Source organism: Denticeps clupeoides, chromosome 12 (genome assembly GCF_900700375.1).
Source record: "Denticeps clupeoides chromosome 12, fDenClu1.1, whole genome shotgun sequence".
Classification (NCBI taxonomy): Eukaryota; Metazoa; Chordata; class Actinopteri; order Clupeiformes; family Denticipitidae; genus Denticeps; species Denticeps clupeoides.
The window spans coordinates 5,452,409-5,472,548 of NC_041718.1; the positions used below are offsets into that span (position 1 = coordinate 5,452,409).

The following is a 20,140-nucleotide window of genomic DNA, read 5'->3' on the forward strand; positions in this document are numbered from 1 at the left end:
AAACATATGCTTGTCTGTGGTGCTGTGTGGAACGTGCTTATCAGCTTTAACTCTACATGCTAATTGACTTTCTCAGTGTCAGAAAAACAGGTTCCTATTATGGTCTGTGCAGTGGTTAAGACAGTGTTTCTTAGTTGATATCACTGTGAATTCATTCTTATAACGTAATCAAAATGATATATCTACAGTCGTGTTATAATGCTTTAGCTTGTGTATTGACTGACATTCTGGGTCTCAGATTTTAGAATTCCAGTAGAAACTCTTAAAAAGTTTCCTTCCAAGTCGGTCTTCAGTTTGCTTATTTTACTCCAAAGCTTGCCCATACCTGCCTGATGATGGGAGAACATGGTGTTACTTTGCAGGTTTATTTATTTAATGCCACTTTGACACCATTATATATGTTGTATTCTAAGAGGATTATGATTAGAAAGCCCAGGATGAGTGTGTGCCTGTAGATTCAGTCTAATATAAGACTTTACATCACCCTTATACCAAGCAAAATAAGAACGTGAAGACAAACATGAATGGGGGATTCCACTGAAATTTGAAAAATGGTTGCATTTTACATTTGCAGAAATTTCAGGACGTCTATGCACCTAGAGCCAAATCAGTTGTTCTGTGAATGAACGGAAATGAAAAATAAAGCTGGTATCTTTATGACTGATTGCAAATTGATTAATTTTTGTGAACCTGCATGCATCTGCCATTGTGTATTTCAGGATTCTTGATGATAGTTTTGCCATTAACGTGTCACAAATGTAACCTTAACTCCTTATTTGCAATGAGCACTGACACATTCCATATTATTTTGCTCTGTATCATCCACTGTATCTTAATACTAGCAAAAAGTGAAAGCTAAATGCTTGTTGGCAATATTTGTGTTAGATTGGCAAGCAAGTTCTCCTCTCTTGATTATAGGCATGATGAAATTAATTGATACATTATGATGCAGATGTATGTGTTCAACTGTTGGTTGTGTTTATTCTTAGTACTGAAGCACTTTGGTCAACCTAGGTTGTTAAAATATGCTATATAAATAAAGATTGATTTGATTTGATTTAAGTTAAGCCGCGTCCACATGGACGTTCGAAATGAATGCCCTCCGAGCGAATGCCCTTGATTGATGCTGTTTAACGCTCGTCTGGATTTTGGCAGAAACTGAGCCAAGAAAACGTTGCCTGCAGCCTTTATTTTATGCCATCCGAACACGCAGCTAAACCAAACGCTGGTGAAGAAATGACGGGATGCATCGGTGCATTGATAATCGTAAATCGTAATCGTAAAACCAGTGAATGTTCACTCCACTAATAGATTACGCCACATACCGTATGTACTACTCAATATTATGCTTTTATTAAAAAGGTATATTATAGAAAATTCTTGGATTTATAGTAGCAGCTTTCCTACTATTCTCATTTGCACCTGCTTAATGTTGTCATGTACCACAATTTCAGTATTTGGTACCAATACTAGTGAAAATCCATGGTTCTCTGTACCAATTTTGGTACCAAAGCAAAACACAAAAACATGAATTGAACAAGCTATTTTTATTACTAACAAACAATAATGGCTGAATAACATACTCTTCTTATTTATAAACCTAAACATTTGTATAGATTAAACAAAATATGCCACGACTGAACAATACTTCAATAAAACAAAACCAAGGCATTTTAAACATTTGAGTAATTAAATAACTAAATAAATTACAATCTTTGAAAAGAACATGTTTACAAAAAACTTCCTCTGTGCTTAAATGTTCCGGCAAAATTTAATTATAATAAATATATTTTTTTTGTTTTGTTTTGCCATTTCCAGATTTTCAGAAAGAAACACTAACATCTCAACGTGTTCCTGAGTCAGTCTTGAGCGTCTCGGGCTTACAGTGTACCCTGCAGTACTGAAAACTCGTTCAGATGCACGGCGGGATGCAGAAAGTCACAGATACTTCCTGGCAAACTCCGATAGTTGAGGTGGTGTACCCATATTTCTTTTCCACCAGGAAATAGTCCGCTATTATGTTCTGTAGGAGCATTAAATAGTTAATAAAAAACTTTTATTCCAACGCTCGTGTTAGCATTAGCCACGCTTATGCTAACGATTAACTAAGCAAATAACAATGTTTATTTCAAGAGCCGCCTCAACAGCAGCACCGCCAGTGGCCATGTCGTGCTTTTACGAAGAAGATGCAACTGCACAATATGCACCTATCATATAGCGCAGCAAGAACCAGGTTGACCGGGTGCTCGGTACCACGGTACTTCAGAAAACCTGGTACTGTAACATTAAAATCTTTTAGTACCGACTTGGCACCGGGACTTTTGACAACACTAGGTAGGGCTCTCATGACAGCTTAGAAGTCAGAAGGAATGCACCTAACACTAATGTCACTGAGGTGCTGACCTCACATTCATCTTTCCCATGTTATTGCTGTAGTTATCTGCAAATATGAGTGTTAGACAGTGTTTGCCAGATTCTCAGTTTTTCTCACTACTATTCACCAGAGGGGGTCAAAATTGTTTAGATGTTTGACTCTCTTTGCTAGTTTACATTCACTCACTGATTTGTTCAATTCAGGATCCCACATTGGAGTTAAAGTTTCTGGCAAGTAGGGCCGCATGGTATAAACGGTGTAAGCGGTATGGGATATACATTTTTATTATACCGGCCTACCACAGAAATATGCGCTCCTCACCTGTGCACAGAGCACACAGGGTTTGCGTGAATCTTTAAAAAAGTCAGTTTCCAGTAATGCTTAAATCTAGAGTTTACAAATCTTAATAATACTGCAGACCCAATAACTAAAATAAAACTGTCAAACTGTCAGTAATCTTCCGGGTTTACTAAGTGCAGTGCACGTGTCAGTGCCCAATCCGTACCAGTTGCCAAATTGGTTCTGCGCCTGCGATTGGGTTATGATTTATAAAACACAAAAAATAAAATCTTGGAAACTGCATGATAAAATATGAACAAGCATAGTGTTATTTAAACTCTACAGCTGAATACAGAAAATTATAAAATGTTATGTAATCGCTCGCATCATACAAACACCTGGTATTTTACTGGCCTTATGGGTGTAACAGAAAGTCCATTTTCAGTAAAATTGTCCAGATATTGTTTCATTTGGTATGCGCTTATGCTATATGTCTGTAAAAAGTTTATTATACAATTTCCTGCTGTAGCGCCTTTGCTATGGACACGTTACACTTTCAAAAACAGTTACATTTAAATTTACTTATCAAATTATATACTGCAATTATACTATTCTATGGTTCAATTTATATTGGAATATGAATTTTATGCCATTTTGCACAGCCCTACTGGCAAGCACATAAATCTGTAAATATATTTAATTCGGGTCTGACCATTGAGCACTAAAAGGGTCAAAGTAAATGCATATGTTAAATGGAGTCATGTTTTTAATGTCCTTTTCCTTTATGAAAAGGTAATAAGGTAATGTTTAACTAGAAACTGAATAATCACACAATGTTAGTAACAAGCAACTTGCTGGCTGTCAACCTGTTTTAAAGTCTTATTATTATTAGCCTGTGTGGATAACATGGCATTTGGTTCAGTGGGACTCATTAATATTTTTGTACAAATAAATCAGCAAGATCTTTGAATCAAGCAATGATAAAAATATAGACTCAGATATCAGCATTGTTGATATCTGTATTTTTGCCTTGTTTGTTATGATGATTACAACAATGTACAATTTACATTTTAATATATATTTTTATCAAAATACCTCTTCAGCCGTATCTAAGCAACTGCAAACTGTAATATGGTGCAGTGTTATTTGAGTCTCATGCTCAGGATTCCTCTGAACCAATCAGAATGCCAGGCTGCACCTAACACGATACATGTTATTATAAATGATATTTAATGTAATAGGCTTTAGCATCTCTGTGACTCTGGCCTGGATTAGTTGGTTTAGAAAGTGAAGGATATTTAAGTGCATTTTCTTTCCTGTCGCCTACTACTTTCTGCAACTTGTACCTAAAAGAATTTTCATTGCACAAGAGAGGAGGAAGGAATTAAAACAAACATACAGCACAAACCAAAACTGAAATGAGCGGATGGATTGCATAGATCCATTTTCACTTTCACTTTCAATCAAACAGAACATTCTGGGAGAGAAATTACATTTTTAAAAGTCTTTCTTAAGTGAATCCCTTGAAGATTGCATTAGTAATGTAAAAACTACATTGTAGTATACAGTACTGTAGTTACTGTGCAAGGTCCAATTGATTAATTGCTTTAATTTGAACCCTAATTAGCTGATGGTGCTAGTCCATTTCTGGCTCTCTACTGCCTTCATAGCACCTCAGAGGAACCATCAGCCTTGAGTCATAGCTCTGGTGTGATCTCTACAGGCAGCCCCTCCCTTACAAGACATGAAACATGGCAGGGCCTTCTCCCCATCACCACAACTGGAAGGAAAGTTGCCCCCCTTTGATCACGTCCCTCTTTCCCTTTTCCCCCCTTGTTGCTTCAGCTTGGAGCTGCCACTCAGGATGCGAATGCATCTGAATGCAGAGATTTGATCCGTGAGTGCTGTGGGCTTGCAGAGAGAGAGAGTGTGTGTGTGTGTGTGTGTGTGTGTGTGTGCAGTTTCGGTCATCACTGTGTCTTTCTCTCTGTTTTGAGCCGAACAGTATTCTCTCTCTCTTTTTGATGTCAGTTTTTAACATCCCCTCATGTACAAACAACAGAAATCCTTTCACTACTAATCTGTTCACAATTAAAAAGCCTTTAATAAGGGAGCTGGTACGCATATTAATGACCTTATCACTGCTTGTGTACTAATTATTTTGCAGAATGATGTGTTTCCCATTGAAACCTGCGACGAATTAAAAAGATGCTAAACTGATGGGACCTTTGAAGTCCAAAATGCATTAAAAAAACATCCTTGTCATAAAGCGTGAACATAAAATATTTTCTGTGCTATTTTGAACCCTGATGAAACAGGCAGCTTCTAATTGACTGGCTGCTGCTTGTTTATTTGATATGTTTACCGGTGGTGGTAATAGGAGATGTTAATGATCACAGACAGGAGGCAGTCAGTCTGCCTGTTCTGAAGCAGGGGGCAACAGCTAAAAGGGTGGAGGTTTCTGCCACAACAGAGCGGCTTCAACTAAGACGTGAACTCACAGTTGAGAAGAATTTTTCTATATTGATTTACCTAATGGTGTTTTGATGCCAAACCACCTGATTGAATTGAACCCTCATATCTAAATGAAGCAGCAGGGTTGGGTTTCGGACCGGCTGTGGTCACATTTAATATTACTGGGTTGGCTTGGGTGATGCAATGATCATGGTATTTACAGAGAAAAATACAGTCATGACCACACATTTTACATACAAGTCTATATATTCTTCAGACTGCTGCTGAAATTATGAAATAAATTATTATGAAAATTGAGCTTGTTTAACATTAATACGAGTTTCCCTAGCCTGTCTGTGGTCCTGCAGTGGCCAGAAATGCCAATATGTATATAGAGTGCTATGGCCATTCTGCTTTGCCGTTTAGAGCGTGGCAGCTCAGAGGATCGGATCAGGGATGTGCGGATTGGTCCTAAATATTTCCGATATCAAGTTGGTATCAGTATTGTTATTGTTATCGTTAGCTTGTAATCTACACACACCAAAATGGGGGAAATTTAGCATTTAGAGTCAAGTTCTGTAGTTTTCTGAGGACATTAGTGTTCCAGCGAGCCAAGCCTAACCACAAACATATATGGCGTTCACTGTTTAAAGTTTGTTGGGATGAATGTTTCTTAAAAAAAAAAGATTTTCAGATACGTATCGATACTAAAATATTGTATCAATTTCAATATCATTTAGCACTGGTATTGATACTTAATCCAGTTTTGCATCTGCCACAGACTACAACTGTTTTCACCAGGCATTGCAGCGGGCAGCCCGTCCCTCTGGCCATCTGTAGGATCAAATGTTTACATGACAGAGACACAAATTAAAACAATTCTGCAGCACCGAGCATGCTAGAAAAGGTAAAAAGCAAGAGCACTGTCTGGAAGTATTTCGGGTATCAACCAGATGAATGGGGGAAACCAAAAGATGTGGACATGCGCATTTGCAAGAAGTGCTTCAAAGTTGTCATTCACAGAGTTGGCATCATTTCATTCCTCTTGTAAAATCCAAATCTCATTTTTGGACTAGATGGCATACAATAAACTGTCGATGTTGCTAGGCATGTTGTTTTTCCCCTCACAAGAAGAGGGATATCTTTATAAACTCATGATAGTATTGTGTGACAGAGAGTGACAGAGAGAGTGCTGTGGACACTGAGCAGACCAGAATCATAGCAGCTACATTAAAATGATTCATTACTTTATAATCGATCATGTAAAGCAGTTTATATTGTTAAAGATTTCAATAAGTGGGAATGGTACATGCTATGTTTTATCCAACTGAGAGTTGCTTTATTATTTTACAAAAAATCTGGTTCAGATTGGATTGTTAATGTCACTCAATAGCATTTGGTTTATAATGCTGTAAAATAGCGTGTGAAGTGTTCAAATTTTAGGGAGATGCTACTTTATGTGCAAGCTGACATATGAAGGGTCTGCTGGTCTGCCTCCCTCCATGGAGCGAGGGGTGAGGGAGAGGGCTTTTATGTCTGACTCCACATAGCCTACCTCATTTTTTGCCCATTGTTGCTTTGAACCTCAAGGACCATGTGACTTGTCTTTGCTCCAACTGGCTGCATTTGGCTGTGAAGAAATGTTTCCACATCTTGCTTTGAAGTAAGTGTTGCCAAGTCTGCTTATTATTAGTGACTTTGTCTTTATAGTACAAAAAACATGAACTTGCACAAAACAAATTTTCAGCATTTGTTTGGTGGAAAAATGTTTCTCGTCAAGAGGTTAATATCACAGGGACCAGCTAATCTGAATTTTTTGCTGGAATGCCTTTTGAAGACGCTTATTTCCTCTTATATTCTATCTACATCCGTGAATGTTAAGTGTTTTAGACTTATATATCATGCTTGTTTTCACCAACTAGGATTCTCTTTCCAGACTTGGCAACACTGGGAATCACAGAGAATGCCATAGTACAATAACATATAGCCCATAATAACAATGAATTCACAATGAGCTTATCATATCTCACCAAAGGAAGTTATACAATATATTGCTGTATGGCTTTTCTGTCCCATCCCTGTGCATCATTGTTTTAAAATCCAGCTCAAACATTACCATCTTTAGCTCATCATGCAGGCTAACCGGTTTGGAATGTTACCAACTGCTCAGTCTCTGCGAATAGCCCTGATGAATGGACCTGGTATACGCAGGAGGTGTAGCTTTTTCCTCATGTTGTTTTCTTCCTTGTAACACACTCACACACACAGAGGCTAGAAAAATATCTACAATTAAATATTATTGTAAGAGCTTTTTCATGTTGTGGAAAAAGCATGAAACATACCACTGTGATATGTTGATTTAATCAATTGATCATGCTGGCATTTAAAAAAATTTTTTTTCCCAAATTAATTGGGTGGAATCAGAGATGAGTTTTGAGTGCATTTACATGTAGCTAATACACCTCTAGTGGTGATTGTAGGAATGCTTTTTGCCATGTGTCATTTGAAAGTGAAGTGATTGTTATTGTGAGACACTTCAGCACCGCACATGGTGACACAACGAAATGTTTCCTCTGTATTTAACCATGCTTTGCTCAGTGGCACCTCAGTTAACCTTGGCGGTTTGGTATTCGAACCGTCAAACGCTTTCTTACCCACTAGGCCAACACTGCCCTTAATGTGTGCTGTGATACAAGGAGCACAAATCTACACAAGCTGTTCTCTACCTTCTCTTCTTTACATTGAACAGGATAAATGTTGCCCACATTGGTTGTGGCGAAGGTCTCAGAGCACCTCGTGCTTAAATTTGGTTGACAGTCGTAACTGGCAAAAAAATACAATAAATAAAATTATTTACTCATGTGTTTTTTAACGGGCACAACGGCAAATGGATGTTAAGTAAATGATGCAATTTATTCCCGTCCTCCTCATTGCCAGGCTGCCTGCCATGGGAGCGCTGCCAGCTTTAAATAAGTGGTACCCAGATGGTATTCACATGACGCCCACTTGGTTACAAAATCATCCGCAGGAATAACTTCTCTACCACAACAAGCAGCAGGTCAATTGAACGGCGGAGCCTGTTGCTTCCCTGCGTTTTTGCATATGCAAATGCGCTAATGTTGTGTCATTTTGGCAGATTCGGGCGGGGGTGTGAGGGGTGGAAGTGATTTTTTTTTTTTTCTCAGGGGTCCCTAAATGAATTGGAGCGGAGCCCAGCTAATGAGGAGCGAGGTGGGGAGAGGTAAAGAGGAGACATCCTTCGCCTCAGTATGCTTCCTCTACACTAACACGCCACTTCCTGGATGCCTCTGCCTCTCCCTGGGCGAAGGGAGCAGTGGAAGTGTGTGTGAGAGAGAGAGAGAGAGAGCTTGCGTCTGAAGTGATGCTTCTACCACCCTTTTTTTTTTTTTTTACAAAAAGAAGGGAGGGGGACAACAAACACACTATTTATAGACTGAGACCATGAGTGCTTTCTCCTTCTCCGTGGACTCTTATCCTCTCTCTCTCTCTCTCTCACCCGCTCCCTCACTCGTTCCGTGCCCCCTGTCTGTTGCACTTTTACACCCACCTTCATCAGCATCATCTGGGCCTCGCTCGCTCTCTCTCTCTCTCTCGTTCTCGTCTCAGTTTCTCCTCCTGGTGCAGTGAACTGTGGTGGCATGGGCGGCCGCAGCTTCTAACAGCCCTCAGTTGCAGCTTGGGCAGGCTGCTGCCGAAAGTCCAATGTGGGAATGATTTTCTGCAGGAGCGAAACAAGTAAACATCGCCAGAACACAATGCCTGCGCCGAACTCGTGGCTTATGCAAATGGGGCCACCCGAAATGTGTTTGCGAATCGATAAGCCACACACCTACATGAAGGGATCATTTTTGCCCTGCACGAAGCAGTTCATCGGTATTGTTTTTTTTTCCAAACCTACTTACCTGGTTTGCTGCTGCCTCTAGCATGTACAATTCAAATGTTCCCTGTAACTTTGGTTCTCAGCTCTGCCAAGTTGTAGGGTTTTATGCCATACAAATGGTTCATTTCCCTGCTGTGGTGTTTTGGGGTGAAAGGTCAAGAAAAATAAAGGATCCTTGCAGCTCAGCCATGACAGGAAATATAATGTAATCAGAAAGAACAGGAGAATCTCATGAATCAAACATCAGCCTCCGAGCCTTATACCAAACAGAACCATTGACCTGTTTCAGTTGTTCAAAGGGGCTTCGTCAGAGAAAATGACTTCACCCCAGCCCTCAGCAGTCCTGTCGCTGTACTTTTTGCAGAATATCAGTCTGTCCTTGATGTTTTTCTTGGAGAGAAGTGGCTTCTTTGCTGCCCTTCTTGACACCAGGCCGTCCTCCAAAAGTCTTGGCCTCACTGTGCGTGCAGATTTACTGACACCTGCATGCTGCGCTTCCTGAGCAAGATCTGCACTGGTGGCGCCTCGATCCCGCAGCTGAATCATCTTTAGGAGACGGTCCTGACGCTTGCTGGACTTTCTTGGGCACCCTGAAGCACTTGTACCTCTCCTTGAAGTTTTTGATGATCTGATAAATGGTTGATTTAGGTGCAATATCCTCGCCTGTGAAGCCCTTTTAATGAAACGCAACGATGACTGCACATGTTTCCTTGCAGGTAACCATGGTTAACAAAGGAAGAACAATGATTTCATGCATCACCCTTCTTTTGTCTGCAATTCTAACTCAAATCAGCAGGACAGAATGATCTCCAGCCTTGTGCTGGTCAACACTCTCACTTGTGTTAATGAGAGGATCACTGAAATGATCTCAGCAGGTCCTTTTGTGGCCAGTCTGAAATGCAGTGGGAATGAGGTTTTGGGGATTAAGTTCATTTTCATGGCAAAGAGGGACTTTGCACTTAATCACATTCTGGAGTATATGCAAATTGACATAATAAAAATCATAGCACAATATTTTGTAATATTCCCCAGCTGACTATTGACCATGAAATCTTTAAAACAGACAAAACAAAAACATCTTGATAACTATCACTATCTTTGTAATGTAATTCATGCTAAAATGAATTTACATTGCAAGCAATCCTGGCTCTTTTTCCTTTGTATGTTTACCCTCTCTGGACATGAGATTTAAACTGGTCTTAAATCACATATATAAGTGTTTTTAAAGGTCTTACATTTACATGGGTTTGGAAATTTAAAAATATTTTTTTTTTCATACAAACTTTTAAAACTGCGCAAAACTAAAATGAATTAACTAAGAATTTATTTCATGGAATCAACCTATTTTTCCTTAAAGATTCCTCTAAATGTTGCAGCTGGCAAATGTTAATGCCAAGTCACATCCAAGCAGGAGAATGGCCTTCGATCACTCGCAGCGTCTTTTAAAAGGGGAAAGAAAAGGAAGATGAATTTTGTCCATAAAGGCACCATCACAAGGGCTTTTTATCCTAAATGGTCCTACTGATTGTTATCTGTGGAAAGTGTGTCCTGCCTGCGTCGTGTTCAATCAAGTGTCCACTTAGCTGTGACCGGGAGTAATTGTTCCCAAGTGGGCCACACAGTGACCCATTAATGTCTGCATTGACCCCGTCACCTTGTCAGCATGGCTTGGCGAGGGATTTAAATCATGTACGTTTTCCACTCCTCCCTTGCTTAGGTCAAGTGGGCATCCGTGCTGAAAGACCACTCTTTTATAATTGTCCTGAATCACTTAGGGTCAACTGCAGGGTGTCCTTTGGGCCTGGCTCCCCACAGATGACTTGCAGGGGATGATAGGTCTTAATGGGTCAAGGCCATTGATCCGACTTGCCACTCCGGAAGCCTTTGTTTTGGGTGACATTCGTTTTTTTCTGTCACAATCTCTCAGTGATTTAGAGAGAAAGCAGAAGAGAGACAAGGAACAAAACCAAGACTTTTTTTTTATTTGCATTATTCTGCATTGCTGTGAGCTTGGGGAAACCCCCAACCTGTGCTTCACTCAAACCTGGGCGACACATTCTAGTCTTTCCTTTAGCCCTTTTTTCTCAGAGCGCCAGGAAACTTGACGCACGTACAAGTGGCAATTAGCAAAATTGCTTCAAAGTGGCTGGTGGCTGGTTTCTTTTGGGAACTGACAGGGATCGCAATTTGCGCAGGAGCCATGTGTGCCGGAATGCGTCTTTGGAAAAACAAAAAGGCATGTACATGGTGAGCCTAAGAAAGAATGGCCACCATGTCAGGGCAGCATGGCGACCCCACAAACTCCCACCCACTCGTATCGGCCAGTCCTTTGTAGAGCTGAAGCACACTTTTATGATTCCTAAAAAAGGGATGGGGCAGTCTGTGGGGACGGACGTACCTTTTGAATAATGGCATGCACCCAGTCTGCTAATCAGAAGGGTCTTATCTCGGGGGCCGTTGTTCCGAGGCTGACGCTGGCCGGAGGAATGCAGACGCACCGTGGATGCAGCGGCGCATTAATGGGCTGGACTGAATTCCGCACATATACCCATGAAATATGGCATGTTGAGATGTCGTCTCTGCGGTTTGTAGTGTCTGCAGTTTGAGACCTTGCATGACATCAGCGTTACATTTAGGTGCCGTGTTTTTACAGAACACACACACTGACTTAGTCATTGTGTCTTAAGAAGTGGTTTTGACATACGACCAAGCAAACTCGGTACTTGTTCCCTATGACAAGAGCTAGTGACTTAAACCCAGACTGAAAACATCATACTGCAAATGCTTTGAACAAACGATTCAAATCATTTGCTGTCCTCTGTCAGAATGCCATCACAGCAATCCTGAGGAGATAAAACACACTACTCTTTGTGAGCTCGTGTTACAGACTCAGGCTTTAGCACACAAGCTGATGGGTATACCTCCAGACATTTTACTACAGATATCTGATACCTGCTCTGGTGCTATCTTCCATTAACATATGGATATGAGTGGACTACAGGACTACAGAGCAGTGGGCAGCCGTGAAAGGCGCCCGGTGAGCAGCTCAGTGGCACCTCAGTCTGTGTTTCTATTAGATGGATGGACACCATTCGTCCTAAATATATTCCTACATTTGTTAGTTTGATGATGTCGATAGAGAGCACTGACCTTAAAACTTTCTCCCTTTAGGATATTTATTGGGCTGAAGGCCAAAGGTCATATGATGCATTTAATCATGTGATGTATATTTTTGGTGGAAATCTCCACTCTTTTAGATTTCTCCTTGTTATTACGTTTTTTTTGTTTTAAGAAAACAATTTCCATTAACATTAGTAGTAAGTGCTGATCAGACATATCAGATCAGCCTCACTGTCGGTTTCAAATGCATTTAGGCCAGTGCTAATTTACCACTGGAAGGAATGTGTCATTGTACAATTTCTTTTGTCGTCAGAGGTGATCGTGTTTATTTTTTGTTCCTTTTTGTTCTTACCATTTGTGTCTACGTGGGTTGAGAGCGCTGTAGGTACTTCCCCCACCTCTGCAAATGGTGGTTAAAAATTTGTGCTTGTAATTGATGGATATTTATCTCTTTTATGCAGATGATAAGGTGACCTCGGTGAGTCATCCATGATCTCGCCCTTGACGTATTTGAGCTGAATTCTCTTTGGCAGGATGAAATGCCAATCTCACCAAGACGTGTGACCGAGGTATGTAAACACCATCACAACATGTTCATGGGTTATTACTGCTGTTAACTTGAATCTTAGTACAGGGTGGGCCATTTATATGGATACACCTTAATAAAATGGGAATGGTTGGTGATATTAACGTTCTGTTTGTGGCACATTAGTGTATGTGAGGGGGCAAACTTTTCAAGATGGGTGGTGACCGTAGTGGCCATTTTGAAGTCGGCCATTGGATACAACTTGTTTTTTCAATAGGAAGAGGGTCATGTGACATATCAAATTTATTGGTAATTACTAATTTCACAAGAAAAAATATGGTTTTAACATAACTTTATTCTTTCATTAGATATTTACAAGTTTCTGACCACTTATAAAATGTGTTCAATGTCACCAACCATTCCCATTTTATTAAGGTGTATCCATATAAATGACCCACCCTGTACTTTGCATGTATGTACTTTGCATGTAATGCAAAAATTTGCAAAAATTCCCCCAGTGATTCCAGAATATACAATTTAGAACTAATTGTTTATTAAGCCACACTTGAAATATCATTAATGTGATGTAATATTTTATACAAACAAGTGCTTTCATTTTTCACAGAAATGGTACACAACTTTGTATATTTTGTGCCTTTATAGGTACTGGTGTATATATAAAAAAACTAAATATTTGTATTCCTGCTAAAATCAGTAGTTTATTCTGATTTATTAATACAAATATTCTATGAAACATTAAATGACATACTGTATGTTTTCACCTTTAATTAATATTGTTGTTTGTAGAAACTAATTAGAAAATAATTTTAACAATATTTAGCTTTAATAATAAAGTATTGAGAAATAATTTGTCTGATGTGTTTACATATATTTTGCTAGTTAATGAACATTATAATGAACAATATTATTATCATTTGCATTTTATATAAACAAGTCACAAAGCATGTTAAATGATTTAGTATTTAAATTATTTCCTTTACCTGAGGAAGTACGACAACTAGACAGGAAAAGTCTTGATTGGGTCAGGTAACTGGGTATTTCCCCGCTTTGCATGTCATTTGTACATGGTTGTCATTCAGCGACCTCCGTGTCGTCATCTGCCCGCTTGGTGATTGGCTGAGCGGTTCCTGTGCCGCAGCTTTGCTCCGTGCTGCGCGCGCTGCCAGTGCCAGGCTTGCCCGGGATCAGAAACGAACGTGGCATTTGTGTAGAGGTAATGGGATATGCGGGCAATTAAATCTCCGGCTGTGAAGAGGAGTCTATCACGCTCACCACGACTCGTCGCATCAGCAGGAGGGGCGCCGATGATGATGAAACTGTCCCAGCAGGCACCTCTGCACTCTCCCCTCTCTCCCAGTCTTGGTGTCAGGTTTCGTTTTTACGTTTCAACTTCTCTTGATAAAAAAAAAAAAAAAAGAACACGGAAAAAAGTCTTCCCGGCAATTAATTACAACTAACGTCAATTAAATACCACCCCCCCCTTTCCGAGTATTGTCACGGAATTAAATTTCAATTAAAACAATTACATTAGGACAAGACAACATTAGCATTGCCTTAATGAACACCGCTGAAGGTGACAGTTGCTATTTTGCAGCGTAGCACCGTGGGCTGCTTTTCAGCGGGAGCGTGGAGGACGGGGCGGGGGGCTGAGGAGCCGGGTGTGGTGAAGAGAGGCATAGCGGAAGCCGAAGAGGGGGCACGTTGCTCTCTGTGCCACTGCACTTAACGCCCCATTTGTGGGCTCTGTGGGCAATGGCTTGAGTCATTGATCCGCACCATAAAAAGCCGCATTAGCGTGGTGTTTTTCTCCCAGACACAATTGCTGATGCTGCATTCGCCCGCTGGTCGTGCCACCGGCCTCCCTTCGTGCCGGGCGTGATATTGAATGTCTGCGCATCTTCATATTCATTTTTCATAGGCGGCGGAATTAGGGGAGGTGGGGGAAGGAAATAAAAGGTGCACGGGACCCGGAGTAAGCAAAGTAAAACTGTGCAGTTTTACATATGCCAGTTTTATATGGAGTTTCAATGCGGGCTGGGTGGAGAGGCAGGATTTCCGGGTCGGGTGTCATCCTTGCCACCTCCCACTTGCCGGCCGACACACCCTCCCTCTACTCAGCCAGCAGGGCCAAGGGTGACAGGTCCTTTCCTCCTGGAGCCTGGAGGGTGGGTCAGCAGACAGGGAACATATCAGAGGCACGTCAGGAAAACAAAGGCCTGCCTTTGAAGAAGAAATTGTAGGAGGAGGTTTGGTTTTCTTTTGCCAGGTTTTTTTTTTTTTTTTTTTTTGCTGCTATTCCCACTAGATTTGACTAGGCTACGCCTGTCCCTGTGTCACAGAGGTGAGGCCATGTCCAAGTGTCTGATATGATTTCAATTATCTTAACCATGTATTAAGGCCCACTTTTTAAGACATCAAAATTTGCTCACTGCAGTTTTTGTTCCAGTAATTCAAGATGGCATGTGAGTGTTTCGTGGGGGTTTCAGGTCTTTTAGTACACATACACAATACAATAATCATGCTATTCACATTGCAATGCATTCGTTGAGGTAATTTGCTTTTTGGCATGTATTGTGTAATCTGGTAATATGAAACATATCATAATACAGGGGTTATGCGTTAGTAGATCATGATATATTGTGATACTGTACATTGCGTTTTTATAATCACATTTTCCCCAGTGTTTGTACACTAGGTGAATTGGCATCCATAGGTGTGATTTTGTGAGGGAACAGTGTGTGCGCGGTGTGTCTGTGGTGTAAAAGAAGTTCCCGAATACCTATTCTCAACAAATAACTTTTGCCTCCCTCATCTGCTTTTCATCATCATTTCTTCTGCAGGATCGGGACTCACACTTAGTCAATGGTAGCCTAGTGGTTAAGGAAGACCCTTAATCGGAAGGTTGCCGGTTTGAATGTCTGCCAAGGTGCCGCGGCCACGTACCGTCCCCACACACTGCTCCCCAATCTCCTTTCATGGCTGCACACTGCTCAATAAGGATGTTGGGTTAAATACAGAGGACACATTTCATTGTGTCTCTGTGTGCTGTGCTGTGTATCACAATGGCAATCATTTCACTTTCGTACAGGGTTGGGGCGCAGGTTGCATACACACACCATTCACCTACACACCTAAATTTACAAACAATTTACAGTCCCCAATTCACTTGCTGTACGTGTGTTTGGACAGTGGGAGAAACCGTAGCACCCGGAGGAAACCCGTGCCTACCCGGGGAGAGAATGTACACACACAAAACCAAAGCCATACATAAGACAGATCGCTACTGGTGTCAATTAGCCTAAACAATAAGAACAGAGGGCTATGGGATTGCCTTTGGGACTTAAAGCTGAGAAGTATGGGTGTTAGTAAATTATGAAGGTGCTGAACACGAGTCAATTACGTTGCATTAGCGGTTTGGTGATACGGCCCTTGCAGCGTTGGTGTGAAGTGGACCGTATGCCAGACAGCTGTTGAACTAGCGCCGCATGGCCTGTTTAAAGGCCAGCCTACCACAGCCAGAGGGAGGTCAATAACTGTGAGTGTGGGTGAGGGTGTCGGGGGTCCGACATTCTAAGGACCTTTGGCCGTTGCTAAATGTTACAGGCCCTCCAGTCCAGAAGGCCAAATAAGCAAACGAGGGCCAAAACTCGCTTGACTCTGCTCTTCAGCCGCATTACCGCACTTTTCCGCACAACTGGCTAATGATGGATAATTGAACAATTAGAGCAATTTGCTTTGTCTGTCTGTCATGCTGATCTAATTTGCCATAAGAATTCAACTCGGAGGCTTTCTGCTCTTCCTCTTCAGCCTGACGTAGATTATCACTGGCGAATCACACCACTGAATGAAACCAGGCGCAACCAAGAGAGCGCTGACCAGGGGTAGTGGTATTTAATTAGCTAAATAAGATGTTTGTGGATAAAGTACAAATAGAACATTGAATGCCAGTGGCACTGGCCAGGGGAAAGAGCTGTCCAGCAGTTGTGAAGGTGAAATTAGCAGAAATAGCATGTTCAGCATCACCCTATGCTTCAGCTTGAAGTCCAAGAAAAGCACTGGAAAAAGCACTGGAAAATGAAGCGCTTTATATCAAAATCGCGAAACAGGCCCGTAAACGCTGAAAATGAGATGATTTGTGACCATGCATCCTTTCATTAGCTAGTAGGACATCCTATTGATAAATGATGTTATCTACAGTATTCTGATAGAGCCTAACAACATTTTTGGAATGTTGAATCAGAATTTGGCTTTCAGAGGTTTGGCTTTTTAGGAAAAAAAAGTGTTAATTTGTTAAACTGTTAAGTTAAACTGTTTTTCATTTATTCTTTTTAAAAATAGTTCTCATTGTTTGATGTTCAGCATTGTCTTATCATTTGTAAACACACACAAAGACGCACATGCATGTGAAAAGTCTCACCATATCACCATATCATTAAAGCAGCCTATCTGAAGTCCATTAGCCAATATGTTTGTCTAGACAAGAGACCTGATTGGTTGTGGGCTGCGGGAGCACACAGTGTTCTGCTGAGTGTAATAAAGCTGCTGGTTGGCCAGGAACAGTGTGATGGTGGAAGGGCTTTCTGTGTAATTTTAACATGTAATTTACACCCTATGTATTTATATGAATATAAATAATGACAATGATTACACGAAATCAAAATATACAGAAAAAATATATTCATGAATTACAACAAATATTTGTAATAAAACGTAACTTTCTTTTTTAAATGGCATCCTTTCTCGAGCTACATCTCTTCTTGTAAGTGCTTGATAGAGACTTTAACAGGTAACGCATTTAACTTTTTTTTAACTCACCTCGTTAGGGAAATGCAGTCAGTTCCGAGTATCGAGTTTTTCTTTTCTTTCTTTTTTTTTTGTCTAGAGTACCGTCTTACCTAATGGTGACTTCCTGGCTTTATCAGGGGTCTGTGTAATGGATAATGTCGGGTGACAGGAAGGAGTAGGGTGCGGGACAGAGCCCAGGCAGCCGGCTCTGCAGGAGAATAGGAAACGGCGGTGCGGAGGTGGAGGGGGAAAAAAAACTGCAGCAAGAAGCAAATTAAAGCTCATATCTCCCATCTCACCTCCTCCTCCCGCCCTCCTGTACTGCCCCCCAGCCTGTCCCCCACCTCCTGTGCTTTCCTGTTTAGACTTGAAGGTGATTGGAAGGCAAGGCAACAGCAGTTGACGGAAGCCTGGCTGTGAGAAGAGAGTATTTATTTACAGTGAGTCGCGGTGACGCTTTGCTCAGGATGCGGTTTCACGCAGGATGTACTCCCCAACCCCCCAGATGGCCGACTTGAAGCTCATCTCCCCATAACTGCACATGGTTGAAGGTGCCATCTAACCTGTAGTGATGATATTTGGAACCATAAAGTCTGTGGAGGAAGAGATGAGGGACAATCCTGCCTTTCCTATGCTGCCTTTCCCACCCTCAGAAGTGGGAGCTCCGGTCGTGGGTCACCACAGGTCACTGGGAGTTTGTGTCCCTTTTCCATCAGAACAGGAACGTCTGATGTTAAAATCATTCCTCCTTGATAGTCCAGAATTTAAAATAACATTTTTTTACTTTTTGCTTTCAACTAATACAGTTAGTTTGTTACAACATATTTTTGCCAGATTGGTCTGGAAATAATGGTATAATTAATTATATGACTATAGTCTTATTATTGTTTTACCACTACTATTATGATGAACCTGGCCAGAAGCTGGCATTTCTGTGCTTGAGCATCTTAAAGTCATTGTCAGGCTGACGTGGCATTGTGATAAATGCTTTACACTGACAAAGGGCAGTTAATTGAACAGATGCTAATGTGTTTTCAGCTAGAACAGCAACTATTTGTAAAAGCAGCCAAATTATGTCCGTTTTAATTAGCTATAGCATTGTTTTCTCTCTCCCGACCAGCTCCCTTCTTTGCCCACTGGGGGAGAGAATGTCAGTCCCTTTTGGTCTGAATGCATGCCATGGTTGGTTTTCACATATGACTTGAGTATATATATATTTTTTTATCTTGCCATCAATTAAGGAACATTTATGTCTTAGAAAATAGCAATCTCTGTGTTTGTCTGTGTTGTCAGGTGATCTAGTGGTTTACATAAGGGGAAATATTTTTTAATATTCACAGGAAATTTTATTCATGGGGACATTCGCGAAATTGAGATTTGTTATCCCAAATTGACTTTAATTAATATCACCTTAATGTTTGCTGAATATTAAGAGTTCACTGGTATTATGAGCCAATATAAAACAGGGAAACCCAAGAGGAAAGGAGGAGACAGGAACTTGTGCTCAGTGTTGCCATATTGTGTATTTTTAAATGAGATGTTTCTGGAAAATGTACTTTTTTTAATGTTAAGTAGTTGTGATAGTGAAAATACATATCAGCAGTTTTATATGAGTTTTGACACACATCTTCTAATTGTCAGATGAGTTCCTCTTCTCCAAGATGCAGATCTGTTATAACTGTTTATTTCTGTATTCCAGGAGATATACTTGATATGCCCATATGTTCTCTTATAGCACTTATATATCTCTGGGTGTCTGGGTGAAAGGATTTTGGGTGTTTGCGCTCATCTTCATCTACAGGGTGGGTCATTTATATGGATACACCTTAATAAAATGGGAATTGTCAGTGATATTAACATCCTGTTTGTGGCACATTTGTATATGTGAGGGGGCAAACTTTTCAAGATGGGTGGTGACCATAGTGGCCATTTTGAAATCGGCCATTGGATCCAACTTTTGTTTTTTCAGTAGGAAGAGGGTCATTTCAATAAAAATGAAATTGGTAAATAAATGAAATTGGTAATTTCACAAGAAAAATAATGGTGTGCTTGGTTTTAACGTAACTTTATTCTTTCATTAGTTATTTACAAGTTTCTGACCACTTATAAAATGTGTTCAATGTCACCAACCATTCCCATTTTATTAAGGTGTGTCCATATAAATGGCCCACCCTGTATAACAATGGACCCTGTTATGAAGTGTTGGAGCTTTGGGCTCTTGAGATTTTGTCTTCGATCCACCACATGAGCAGGCGAGGAAGACAGCGTTTAGCATAAACATCCAGTCGCCATATTGGAACCAAATCTTTGCCTGTCTCTCAACTATGGTGGCAATGATTAAAAAAAATTATGGTACGATTGTAGTCAGAGAAATAATCCCAGTTTCACAATTATCTTGATTACAATTACTATGTGAATTGATTTCACAACTATATTAACATATATAAATAAAACAAACACATTAAATAAACATTTTGAATTTCAGAAGCTATTTACTGCAGCTTTTCAGACAGTTAGGAAAATAAAATGTGTAAATAAAATAAAACACATCTGTACACATCTATAGTGAGCACAGCTCCGTTGTTGCTTTCTAAATCCTTAACTTAAATGCAGTGACAACAAAAAAGAAAATAATGTTAAACCGGTCTAGCTTTAACAGTTCCTTAACAGTACATAGAAA

At 40.5% G+C, this 20,140-nt stretch overlaps 1 protein-coding gene across 6 annotated transcripts in view; it reads left to right on the top strand.

Annotated features, from left to right (window-relative positions):
* The window catches only part of foxp1b (forkhead box P1b), a 162,181-nt gene that overhangs the window by 6,166 nt on the left and 135,875 nt on the right, over positions 1-20,140 (top strand). For 5 of the 6 annotated variants that reach the window (XM_028997779.1, XM_028997782.1, XM_028997778.1 and 2 more), the window contains exon 2: positions 12,590-12,697. In XM_028997779.1, coding sequence (XP_028853612.1) covers positions 12,668-12,697 — 30 coding nt within the window. In that variant the 5' untranslated portion in view covers positions 12,590-12,667. Of the gene's footprint in view, positions 1-12,589; positions 12,698-20,140 lie in introns of those variants that run through there. The other variant, XM_028997784.1, reaches the window with a different exon arrangement.